Below are 13,583 nucleotides of genomic sequence, written 5' to 3' on the forward strand. Positions count from 1 at the left end.
ATATTTTTTGTCTTTCTTGTGTTTTCTTTTTGGGGATATCGGCTGTGGGGGTGCCACCTGACACCTCAGTGAGACATGTCAGAGATGTTTCTTTGTGCTCTGTATTCAAAGGATCTGTGGTAATTCACACAGACTCCCCACAGAAAGAAGGAGAGAGCTGTTCTTGGTGGGAATGCAGAAGTTGTGCTCATTGCTCTGGTTTTGAGGATAAAAGGAAAATGCTTTTACTTTAGAGCTCTGAAACTCCACAGATGGACTGAGGTCGCAGCCGTCTACCAGGTAATAATACTGACTCCATTTAATTATTGAAGCGGTTTTCTACACAGCACCCCACGTGCAAGTTTCAACACGATAACCTCTGTTTTGGCGACTCAATGATGACTCAATCTCCTTTACATCTAAAGAAAGCAAGATCTAAACACTCTGCATTACATTCCTGTTTAACAGACCTCACACTCTACAAAACCCTGCACCACACAGTCCAGTTACACACCTGTTCGAGGAAAAACCTTACTTCAGATTATTCATGATGAGGTTTCCCAACCTTTGACTCATGCACTCTTTCTTCATCACTGCCTTTCATGTTTAAACTTGAACCAGCATCAAACAGGATCTGGACTGCTTCCTGTTTGCTGCTTAGTGTTTGTGCTTAGCAAACTTGCTTATCCATAGCTGTTCATTATGATTTCCATCCACTACTTTCTTCTTTAACAGCTTTTCACTTCATTTAGTAACCACTTTCTGTTCAGTATGTTTATTAAACAGTTGCAGCTATTAGCCAACTTTTAGTGAGCTGAAACCTCAAAACCTTGATTTGTTTGTTTTAACTATTTCTACTGATGAAGTATTTATTTTAGTTAATCGTGCCAGCCCAAACTTGTTCTCTAGAGACTCTGAAAGTTGTAAAATGTAATTTACTATTTATTATTTAAATAGTTTGAGTGAATCTATCCATGTAGCTGCTTCCGTGGACCTCTGATTGGTCATTACTGACCTAAGAAAGCTCAAAGCTGCAGACAGAAGAACTCAGTGTTTACAGTTACTTTATTATTTTAACTGTTCTGTTTGCAACATGGCAGCAAGATTTGCTATGATGGTTTGGAGACAGAGGAGGAGCTGGAGTTAATGATGTTACGGTTAACCCCAAATTGTCAGAATAATACTATTGATCCTTTTTTATAATCTGTACAAATACATGACACAAAGACAGAAATAAATAAAATCAAATACATTCACGGCCATATTTTGGGATCCTCAGCGGCCATCTGAAACATTACATCATCTCCTCTTCCTCACTGTTACCCTGAAATAGGTTTCCACCATAATTATGGCTTCCCCTCCATCCTCGAACCTCTGGGTGGGGATGGTGCTGGTGGTAATGGTGGCCGTGGTGGAGCTCCCAGGAGCCCTGCAGAGGTGCATCTTTGATGAGCTTCAGGTTCAGGTCAGAGTGGTCAGAGCTACAGACAGCCCACCCAAGCAGCTCAGGCTCAGAAGGTCAGAGGAGCAGAGGAGCATCCTGGGAAAATCTGGCTCACCTACTCCTACCTCACCACAGCCAATGAGGATCCGGACCTGGATTCCGAGAGAGAGCGACAGCCTATCAGAGGCTGAGAAAGGAAGGCTGGAGGCAGCGGTGGAAGAAGCTGTGAGAGTGGTGTCTTCTTTACTGTCAGGTGACTGTTGAACAGAAACGACTGGTGTGCTGTAGATTATTACACTCCACAAATCTGACAACAAAGAAATTTCAATGCAATCAACATTGTCTTGTGCAATAACTGAATATTTGTGTTTGTGTTTTTTAAATAAGTAACACTGACTTTATAACACTGACATTTTTATGTCTTTATGTGAGCTTGTGCAGCGTAATTTCATTCTGCATTGTGTCTTTGAGGTAGTGCTCAGTGACAATATAGTAAATCTTGGATCTGAACACACACACACACACACACACACACACACACATAAACTGCTGACATTTTAACAGTGAACAGAGTGCCGGGCCCTTTACTGCTCAGCAGAGACATCAACAAATACTGCAAGTTTCTCTGGAGGGATTCAAGTACTATCAACTACAACAGGTAAGTACACACGAGTGTAGCTCCAGTCCCTCAAACAAACATCTCTGGCAAGATTTGAGTCTTTAAAATTATTTTTCCCCTATATTCTTATTTTACATACAACACAAAAATCCAACCAGCTAATCATATGACATGCAGTTAGACATGTATACATTGGTAAAGGACACTCTTGAAATTTAACTGAGTATCAGAACGAGGAGGAAAGGTGATTTAAGTGACTTTGAAGGTGGCAGGTTGTTGGTGTCAGGCAGCCTGTCTAAATATTTCTATATTTTTCCCACAAACCACAAAACCAGAGTTTACAGATAATTATCCAGAAAAGAGAAAATATCCAGACGACTTTTTAATAAAAGCTGAGTATCATTTGAGAATTGTTGCTAACCTTCTGTTAGCTGCTTCCAGCTAACACACCATGTTTCAAAGTTAATGAATGCTCTCACTCTTTAAAAGAAATGTACACATTAGTGCAAGTAACTATGTATTTAAACTCATCAACCAACAGGTTTGTATTTGCTCACTCGTACTGTCCCGTATATCTGAGCTCTATCAGCTGTCAACTTATGCAAATAAATGGAAATAAGCAGACTTTTTATTCTCCCAGGTGTGGTAGAGCCAACAAAAACTACGGAAGTGAAACTTGCCTGGATGCGACCGTGAGTATCAAATTTTTGCTGCCACACACAGCATGTACTAGACTGCTGCTTCTGAATAATACAGTGCCAACATCAGTAGATCCCAGACGACCACCTGGCTGGATGTGATATTTACCCCGAGGCCGATTCACACAAAAGGACTGTTCTCAGACCTGAAGGTGCTGGAGTCCCTGATACCGACTTCCTGCTTTACCTCCATGTACAGGACACAGACAAGTGCAGAGCAGAGGTGCAAACCTACAGATAACAGAAAAATTTGATATAAAACCATTAAAAGTTAGTTTTACTTCATTTTTTTCCACTCAAATCCCAGCAGTCCTAAAACATTTTGACATTTCTTCATTAAGTTTCTATTCATGATTGAAAACAGCAGTAAATTGTTGCTCTATTTGATCATATATTTCTCCACTTTCTTATAAGAAATTTTTTTTAAAGCGTCTAAATTAAACTTCGCCGACGTGGCTTTCACCTCCTCCTCAGTGTATCTTCTTGTTCCTCAGCCCAGTGTGTTGGCCTACGCTGTTCACTGCCAGACAGACAGTCACGGGCGACCTGTAGCTGGGGTGGTGGTCATCTGCAGGGACCGGCTGACAGGAGCCACATACAGCCACCAGACTACAGTACAGGTACGATTACTTTTATGGATACATGATGTGAAAAGTGAGGTTTCTGTGGCTGTTTTAACAGAGAAGGATGGATCATGATGACAGATTATATTCTTCTGTTCTCCAGACTGTCATTCATGAATTGTTCCATGCACTTGGATTTTCTAAGGATCTCTTCAGCACCTGGAGAGACTGTTACTCCTCCTCCGCTTCCCAAGGTTTTTAAACACATCATTTACACCACTTTATCCTTTTTTAAACTGTAATTTACCAACCATTAGTGAATGTGTAATAACTGTGTAAAAATTCATTTTTCTTAATGTGTGTGAGTGAGGTTATTATAATAAAATCTAACGACGATTGATATTATATAAGCATTCATCCTTCCACACATGGGCTGGTGTCTTCAAAAGTTTGTTTACTTTACTTTGAAACTGTGCAAAGTGTGGACGAAGAACAAAAATTGGGAATTAAAAATGCAAATATTAAGTGGTAACGCACATAGAAGAACACTCAAATCTGATTAAAATGAAAAAAAAAATATTTCATTAAAACAAGTTAGAGTGTATTGAGTCTGACCTTCATTAAAGATCACATGCTTTGGTCAGAAGGTGGTTCTTTATCAGCGATTTCTTTGCTGGATCCTGCAGTGGGTGCTGATTGTTCTCCTCGAGGCAAAGCGAGTCACTCTGACGGATCCGGCCACATGAGGATTTACACCCCGTCCGTCATTTCAGCCCTGCAGAAGCACCTGGTGTCCAGTGATCCGGAGCTGGGAGGGCCACTGGAGAACCTGGTACTGCACAGCTTCAAGTGCAGAAAACTTTAACAAACTAAAAAGGAAACCTAACGGTGCTTTCACCCCTCAGGACGCAGCTCCAGGCAGGGTGTCCTCACACTGGGAGTCCCGGGTCCTGCAGGGCTCCATTATGTCGGCAGTGCTCGGGGATCCTAGCACAGTTCGGATCGACCCAGTGACCTTAGCTGCATTACAGGACACGGGGTGGTACACCATCGACCTGAGCCGGGCTCAGAGTCTGGTCTGGGGAGACGGTAAGGAAACTGAAATATGAAGAAAATGCACTGAAAACTGCATCATCATAACAGGAGACTTAACAAAAGCTCAACATAGACACTCTGTGATCATACTTTTTAAATAATAAACAGTTTTTTATGACTTATTAATAGGTGAAGGAGCCATGTTTGGCTCCCTGTCAACCTGCCAAGATAACTCCTCATCCTTCTTCTGCACTGGAAGGTAAATTAAAGTAATTTAGTGTTAACATATATTTTCATACAGAAATTCTGTCACTTTGTCCTAAATGTTTGTGTTATTTGTACTTCTCAGTGGACGTGGATGTCATTTTCTTCATCTCCACAAGGGGGAGTGCCAGACTGACCAATACCTGGAGGGCTGTCGAGTGTATAAACCCCTGCAGAATGGAGTAAGCTCAGTATCTTCGTGCATTCACACTAAACACTGAAGATGAGAGGACATTATTATTATTATTATTATTATGTATTTATCTTCAGTACACGTTTTGAATCTCGCACTTCAGAGTGAATGCTGGAAAAAAGAAAGCAGCAGGTGGACAGCTGAAGATGAGCTGAGCGGGGAGAGTTTCGGCTTTGACAGCAGATGCTTTCTCTCCAGCCTCAGCACACAGGTGTGTGTGTGTGTGTGTGTGTGTGTGTGTGTGTGTGTGTGTGTGTGTGTGTGTGTGTGTGGTCCTCCCCTGTACTCTCTTCACCCTTTCTTTTGAATCCTTTGTAACTTCTCGTTTGTCTTTCAGAACCAGAGTCAGGTCAGCAGCTCTGTGGAGGGCCGGTGTTATAGGCACAGGTGTACCGGACCGAACAGGTATCAGATCCAGGTGTTTGGCTCTGAGTGGGTGGACTGTCCAGCAGGGGGCAACATTCAGGTATAATAACATAATGGCTTATTACAGTGTTATGTGTTTTTGGATGAGCATTAATCCAGAGTTAAAACTTGCAGTTTTTGTGCATATAAACAGTTTCATTTATACAGATGTTTCTATTATTACCACATTTATATGATTAAGAGCATCTTAGTATAAAAACATCCTAATGGATAATACAGTCAACATCTCATATATAAAAATTATTTATTTTTGCATCAGATTAAAGGATACAATGGTGCAGTTTTCTGCCCTGACAGGAGGTTATGTCTGTACCCTGATGTGACTCCTCCCTTAGATGATGTCAGGACACTTCCTGCATGCATCAGATGGTGAGTACAACTTCAAACATGCCCCGGCGTCCGTTAAAGCAACATATACTTCATTTCAACTTCTCTTTGTCTGTGTAGTGAGATTTCTACCTCAGCCCATGATGGGACCTGGTCTCCCCTCAGACCACCCACAGACCCACCTGTATCCACAGCGCTGTGCTTCACTGCTGCTGCGTGTCTGCTGGCTGCACTGATGGTGTCCTGCTGGAAATGTCGCTCATGTATGTTCAGAACACGCATGGTGGCCCCTGACCAGCAGGGTCATCTGTAGAAAGCCTGTTCTTAGGAATGGGCAAAGACTAAATTTTTCATTTTAAAGTGAATTAAAAAACTGCTTTTACTTTTATTTCCTGGGGTGTTTTTATTTTCTACCTTTGATTGTCTCGCTGTGGAGTTCTCTATCAGCAGGGGAAGACCCAAGCCACAGAGATGGAGAAGCTGGATTTATACTTCCATAAATCATTTTGTCAAATGAGATTGTGACGACTAAATGTTAGTTTCGTTCATCAAAATCATTTCCCTGTCATGGACATTTCTCTAACCTACACTTGTTTATGGCATTAAATACAATGTAAATTCAAAGAGGATGAGGGTAAACAGTAAAATAATCAAATATATGGTAACAAATTGTAAATTTTTAACTGTATTTTGATTTTTTGCACTGATTAAACCTCCAAACTATCCCCATCTTTACTTTTGAACATTTAGGTTCAGTAATTTTGAGATAGTCTTACTGATGATACAGCAGAATCGAACGAGCAATTTCCTTTAAAACACTTCCTCTAGAACAGTTTTGTCATCTCACAGGAGTGACACAGATGACAAATGACCTGTGATTGTTATTGTAAGTGAGCATATTATTTCCACAAGATGCAAATGTAGATATGAATGTCATGACATGCCTCGGAAAAACGCGTGCCCAGACTTGCTGAGACTTACAGGACACAAAGTCAGCCTGTTTTCCCACCTCGAGGTTCTTTGTTGTCATTCATCACGAAGGGACGTGACAGAACAAACACCTGCTGGCAAACTGACAGATACTTTGAAACCAGTTTGGCAGAAAGCTGCTGCTTCCTAGTGCTGTGACCCAACACGAACATGAATGAATTAAACTTGTGCTTTTTAAATCCCAGCCTGTAGAATATAGTTTGGTTCACACCAACAGAAGCTGAGAGCAAAAATGATGGTGGCTCAAGACTTTTGCACAGTGATACACATGCCTGAAGTTGTTAAAGACAAACAGTTAAAGAAAAAAAAATGCTTCAGCATAATATGTATCAAACAAGTAAAGGAAAATAAATAATGCTTAAACATTTGAATGAACCAAAGACAATTTCTGAAGCAGCCCCTGCAGTGAGCCTCAGGCACGCAAAACAGAGCTCCACCCTGCAGCGAGGACAGGAAATGTTTTTACTCTTAGTGCCATCATGCACCACCAGTAAGCCCCTTTTTGAATGGGCTTAGGCTGAGGCACAGCCAGGATCCCACATTCCTCACATCCCTGACGCCGATGTTGTGTTCACGATTTCCCACGGCTTGCTGATACATCACTGACCTCCAGGTAATTCATGACAGTGCTGCTGAGCATCTTTTTTTCAAAGTATTTGATTTCTGCAGGAGTCAGAAGAGCCATTTTACAGACCTCTTCATGTGACCACTCAGCATTGCAGTCAGGCTGGCCGCACACAAATCGGCTCTCACCCTGAGGGATCAAAAAGAAATCAGTTAATTGCATCTGAGCATGTTGACATGGTCAAAAGAAGCTACCGAGATTCAAACTGAACATCGGAACGAGAAAGAAATTTAATTTAGTGGATTTTGAAAGTGGCATGGGTTTTAGTGCCAAACGGACTGATCTACTGCTGACCAACTCTAGAGTTTACAGAGAATAAAAAAAATGGAAAATATCCAGTGAGCATCAGAAAATATCTTGGTGATGTCAGAGGTCAGAGGGGAATGGCCAAACTTTGTTATGTTGATAGGAAGGCAACAACCCTTGTTACAACCAAGTTATGCAGAAGAGCATCTCTGAGTGCACCACACACTGAACCCTGAAGCAGATGGGCAGCAGAAGACCGCACCTGCCAGCTATGAATTGGAAACTGAGGCCACAATTCACGTGGGCTATTTTCTTGCCCATTTTGCAACCAGCCACCAGATCTCAATTCAATGCAGTACTTTGGGATGTGGTGGAATGGAAGATTCCCATCACGGGATCTGCAGCAACTGTGTGATGCTGTTGAGTCAATATAGACCAAAACATCCAAGGAATGTTTCCACTGTGTCGAATTATATTCTTTTAAACTTTGCCTTCAAAACCTCTGAAGGCAAAAGCAAGTCTAACAACGTGTACTTAACAAATTGGCCAATGAGTTTATAATAGATTTAGAAATGATTTAGAAATAGATTTTAAATCATGCAAAGTAAATTTCATAATTTATGTGGAAAGTTGGGAAGATAAATGTGCAAGAAGGACAATGAGAGACAATGGATACTAATACTAATACTTCAGAATCTGATTAATAATAAACATGTGGTACCTGGTCCAACAAATGGTGACACCAGCTGGTGAGAGACATGGGGGTGACAGAATGACCGCAGGACATCCGGGCTCTCAGAGATTTATAATCTCTGCCCTCAACTATGAGACAAAAAGGAAGACTTAACTTATAAAAATCTTTTAAGCCCATGCTGTCAAATCTGAAAGTATTTATCTGGTTCTTTGACTACTTACAGTCCATATCATCTTCTCCTTCAACAAATGTAAGGGTGGTGTCGTTTGGGTCGTAACATTTCTCCTCTCCAGTCACCAAACTGGCGTCCAGACCTCCAGAAACGTCTTTTTTGCCCTTATCTCTCATCCTCCGCCGTGCATTTTCCAGATGGTTCTGCAGTTCGTGGTAAAGGTCCAGGTCAGTTTCCAAGTATCTGCGCCTTGAGGGATCAAAATCATCCCAAAGCCCGGTGCTTCCATCTATACTAGCAGGGCGGTTTTTCAGTCGGACGGACTGTTTTCTCTTCTGAGGATTTAAAGTTAAGCTCCTTTTAACTCTCGCTTGGTTGCTCTGGGGTCCTGTGTAGTCTGCGGTCGTTCTTTTCTTTGTCTCGCTGTTGCCCATCTTTGCCACGTTTATCTCCACAGGTGAGCGGCAACGGACACACACGGTTACTGGTTTCATTTACTGAAATCACGTGATTTTCAGTTACGGGGCTGTAACTCTCTGGTTGCACAAGACTGTGTGCCAAAGTGAGGCGCGACATTCCAGGTAACAGGAGGAGGACCTGTGGGCGGAGAATACACCTGGAGCACAGGTGGGTCCGTCTTTGAAGGTGAATGTCAGAGGGAAGTCCACACTGATGAAGAGCGTCACTGTAAACTGAAGAACAGAATCTGTGAAGAGTCAAAGATGTGCAACTTTCGCCTTTCTGAGAAATTTCTTTGGCGTTAACACATTTCAATAATAAAAATATAATAAAGTACAGTATATCGATCGGCCCTGACGTCAGACGAATCAATCATCAATCTCTGCTGATGCTGTTTCCACTCAAACCGACCAGATTCTGTAACTTTCCTCTGTGTTTACCGTTATAAGCTTTGCTCTCTGCTTCTGCTTAGCTGGTGACATCCGGGTGGTGTTCAGGGCAGATGTTGCTGTTATGGGATCAAACACGTCCATCATCCACACAGTGCTACTCCTGCTGCTGAGGAGACGATGAAGACGAGACCACGAAGAACAAGAAGATAAAAACTGGACTCTGCATCACGGTTATTTAGGCTTATTAATCTTTACTGTGACACTCTGACATGTGCCATAATAATGATATATAACAATACATAATAATAATGTGTCAGAGGGACCTATTTGTAAAAAATATATCCGGAAGTCTTAACTGCTGACCTTTTTTTATTTAGCACACTATAAAAATATATAGTGCATATAATAATTCCACATATTATTTTTTTTTGACAGGGGGAAATGATGAATATAAACATTATACACTGAATAAGATGCATCTCATTAGACTGGAGCTCTGTTTGTTTTTATGAACTACATTTACATGTCTGCATTTTGTTTGAGGACATAATGCAGGTGTAGTGAGCTTGCTTTTGTAGATCTTCTTTTCCTGCGTGGTGTCTGTGAACGCCGCATGAAGATTCACCCCTCCCCTAGTTGTCTAATCCGAGGATTTAAGTGTTTGGGACTCATTTCTGTCGTAGATGGCGACGATAACATTTGCGTTGCAGATCGGATTAATTTCCCCAGAAAATTATTTGGCTGTGGTGAGTAGACACGTTTGGTGAGGTTCCCTCTTAAGCATTGTGAGTGTAAACACCGGGATACAACTATAAAGCACCATTTAGGTTGCAGTGCGACGTCACGGGTGTGTGGTGGCACCCCTTGGGCACTCCTCCCTGTGGGTTGCCTCCCCACGTGGCCTGTCTTTAGCCAAATTGATTTTTTTTTTGAAGTGCTATTTTTAACCAGAACAACCTAGTGGCAGTGAATCTTGTACTTTTAAGCAATTTCTGGTTATAAAGTGTTTTAATAAATAAATATAAATTATTCTATCTGACACATGTTGTTTGACATGCATGCAGGAGGCAGTACTGATGCTGTGTAATCAAATAGGACTTCCTTGTGTTAAAAACACACCACTTATTTAGATCATGCCTGTTACTGGTAATTTCTGGGGGAACCAGCCAAGAGATATAATCTCTCCAGCGTGTCCTGGGTCTATCCCAGGGCCTCCTCCCGGTGGGACATGCCCAGAACACCTTAACCGGCTCCTTTTAATGTGGAGGAGTAGCTGCTCCGAGCCCCTCCCAGATGGCCTAACTAAATTCAATTCAATTCAGTTTTATTTATATAGCGCCAAATCACAACAATAGTCGCCTCAAGGCTCTTTACAGAAAAACCCAACGATCACATGACCCCCTATGAGGAAGCACTTTGATGACAGTGGGAAGGAAAAATCCCTTTTAACAGGAAAAAAAACTCCATCAGAACCAAGCTCATCTGCTGCGACCGGTTGGGGTGAGAGAAGGAAGTCAGGGCAAAAGACATGCTGTGGAAGAGAGACAGAGGTTAATAACAACTATGATTCAGTGCAACCCCCCTTTCCTGTCTGGTCCCTAGCCCAGGACCAATTTGCCATGGGAGACCCCTACCTTGGGGTCTAGCTCCCTGACAACAAACCCCCTGGGTTCCCTGGGACACACAAACCTCTCCAACAGGTAGCGATTCATGGAGGGGACTGAAACTTTATTGAAAAGTAAATGGACATTATGTTGTCACAACTTTTAATTGAAATATTCATCTTTGTAGTATGCCATTTTATCTCTGAACACTAAAAACCTTTTAAAAGCAGGAAGTTGTTGTTTTTTTTTAATTTGCAGAGTTCAGGTGTGAAATTGAAAACAATGCAAAGAATAAGTTCATAGTAGCCATGCCATTTTCAGCCCCTTTTTATTTTTGTGCATATTTTTAGTCCGTGCAAATATACATTTTTTTTTCTTTTTCATTGTTCTCTGTACATGATATGAACTTTGTTTTGGCTGTTGGAAGTCACCTGGAAAATATCAAATAGGTAATATCAGCAAAACATCAAGAGTTGTTATGAGAACATAAATGCTCTCAAAAAAGCTCCACTTGGCTCTGGCATTTATCATCATCATCATCATCATCATGTACTGTACTGCACATGCTGCTCTGGCACTGTTGTGAAACCTGAGCCTCCCTCTCTTGGTAATGCTATTCTCTTTGTTACTCTTTGTCTGTGTGCCACTTGGTCCAGATGTTCCACAGGTTTGGCCCCAGCAACACAATGAATAAATGTTATGTGTGGTGCAATGTGTCTCTAATAGGTTTTAATATAGTAGGTAAGAGTCAAGTAGATGCAGGGCACCACCTTTTGGCCAAACTGTCTCCCATAAGGTCTTTGGTATGGCTATAAATTTTCCTGTTGACTTTTCATGAAACTTTAAAAAGGACATCTGGTGTAGAATTGACACATTTTCAAGAAAAATGCCAGTCATGTTTGAAACAGGCTGATATCTTTTAGAAAGACCACCATGTAGATGTAGAAGTAGAATAACACTTTGGGGACATATAAAGTGGTAAATATGTTTGTTTGTTTTTTTAAATAAAAATGCCATGTTTATCAGTCAAGTAGAATCAGAAGACAGACGATTGCTGATCTTTCTGAATAACTTTTTGAGTAACGAGATAAAATATCAGTTTATGTCAAAAATCAGTGCAAAAAGTGGATGCAGCATTAATCGTACCACTGACGAATGATTTGTGATGTATTTTCCCCACATAGTGCTTAAAAATGAAAACGTTAAGAATTGGACTGTGATGGTTATTCTCACTGTTTGGTTTTGTGTATTTGCTGTAATGCTTTGTGTTCTATGACAAGTACAAACAAATATCAATAGAGAGAGAAGAAAAGAGTCAAAAGCACTTGTTGTGCAAGGATTAAAACATGTCAGTCTGTAATCTCATCACCAGTTTTCACCCACGTCAGCAGGAAAACACCTCCTTAAGGTGCATGAATTAATTACAGTTTGTCTTTTTAAAGCGTAGTCTGTAGAATATGGTTTGGTTCACAATATTAGAGCCTGAGATCAAAGACAAAGATAAAGTTTGGAAACAGAAGAGGACCCCAAAACAGTTTCTTTCTATTAAGCAAAAGCTGATTTAGCACAGGGGTCACTATGGTCACCAAAATGGCAGGGAGAAAGCTTCACAGGAGTGGGGACCACTGTAAAAGAGGGAGAGATGCGTTATTCCAAATTATGAAGGTGAGTTTATTAATGGAGGGCAGTGAGAAGAGATTGCTGATTTGGTGAGATGATGAGAGCCAGAGATTAATAATAAGTAATGATTTAATGCGTAGTGTGTATAAATGGGGTGATATGGTTTATAAGACCATTAAGATGGGGCCTGATTATTCAAGACTTTGTATGTGAAGAGCAAGATTTTGAATTCAATTCTGCAGGGAGCCAACGAAGGTAAGCCAGTATAGGAGAAATATGCTCTCTCTTGTCAGTACTCTTCCTGCAGCATTTTGATCGACTGAAGGCTTTTCGGTTTTTAGGACCTCCTGATAATGAATTACAGCCTAGAAGTAATAAATGAATCAATTTGTTTTTGAGCGTCACTCTAAGACAGGATATTTCTAATTTTAGAAATATTGTGCAAATGGAAGAAAGCAGCTCTTCATATTTGTTTAATATGTGCATTGAAGGACATATCCTGGTCAATAATGACTCCAAGTTTCCTCACAGTGTTACTGAAGGCCATGGTAATGCCATCCAGAGTAAGAATCTGGTTAGATACCATATTTCTAAGATTTTCATGATTTTCAAGATTTCCATCTTTAAACTTAGTTACAGCACTTTCAGACAGACATCTATTGTGATGAAACGTATTCCCCGCTGCTGTTTAATCCCTTACAGTAAATTTAAATGTTATGCGAAAATGACAGGACAAGAGACGGTTTTCAGGAAATACTGTTAAGATATAATATGTTTATAGAAATGATGAATATAAACAATTATTGTAATAACCAGCACACACTGAAATATTATTTTTAACATTTATATGGAATGCAATGCTAATAGAATTCCATGTGTAAAGCATTTGTAAAGCACTAACCTGCACTATTAGTATTTGTCCACAAGGTGTCACAATTTCCAACTCAACAGAGTTGAAATGAAATCTTTAAGGCCACAAGTTCAACTTCAGATCTTTGCTGGAAAATAAGCAAGCGCTCACAAAATTACTGAATATTTTTCTGCAGCCATGAAAGTTTAAACGATAAACATTTCTTGTATGTATGTATGTATGAATATCTATCTATCTATCTATTAGGGGTGCAACGATATTCGTATCGATATTGAACCGTTCGATACAGTGCTTTCGGTTCGGTACGCATATGTATCGAACAATACAAAATTTGTAATTTATTTGATCAACTTTCCTTCTGA

At 40.6% G+C, this 13,583-nt stretch overlaps 1 protein-coding gene across 1 annotated transcript; it reads right to left on the minus strand.

Moving 5' to 3' along the window:
• Positions 1 to 5,448: 5,448 nt before the first annotated feature.
• On the minus strand, positions 5,449 to 8,793 carry LOC102202843 (uncharacterized). Its single transcript, XM_005750488.1, has 3 exons — positions 8,325 to 8,793; positions 8,131 to 8,231; positions 5,449 to 7,292 (listed from the first exon to the last, which is right to left on the minus strand). Exons 1-3 carry the CDS (start codon positions 8,767 to 8,769, stop codon positions 7,110 to 7,112), a joined length of 729 nt encoding a protein of 242 aa, XP_005750545.1. The 5' UTR covers positions 8,770 to 8,793; the 3' UTR covers positions 5,449 to 7,109.
• Between the last annotated feature and the right edge of the window lie 4,790 nt (positions 8,794 to 13,583).

This window comes from Pundamilia nyererei, unplaced genomic scaffold, assembly GCF_000239375.1.
Source record: "Pundamilia nyererei isolate P.nyererei 1_Seehausen unplaced genomic scaffold, PunNye1.0 scaffold00275, whole genome shotgun sequence".
Lineage (NCBI taxonomy): Eukaryota > Metazoa > Chordata > Actinopteri > Cichliformes > Cichlidae > Pundamilia > Pundamilia nyererei.

What these genes read in the sequence shown, in the direction of transcription:
- LOC102202843 (XM_005750488.1), bottom strand. Translation starts at nt 8,769, where the DNA reads ATGAAACCAGTAACCGTGTGTGTCCGTTGCCGCTCACCTGTGGAGATA. An exon ending in AGGAGAAGATGATATGGACT is followed by an intron (nt 8,232 to 8,324) that starts GTAAGTAGTCAA and finishes TTTGTCTCATAG; the next exon opens with TTGAGGGCAGAGATTATAAA. An exon ending in GTCACCATTTGTTGGACCAG is followed by an intron (nt 7,293 to 8,130) that starts GTACCACATGTT and finishes TTGATCCCTCAG; the next exon opens with GGTGAGAGCCGATTTGTGTG.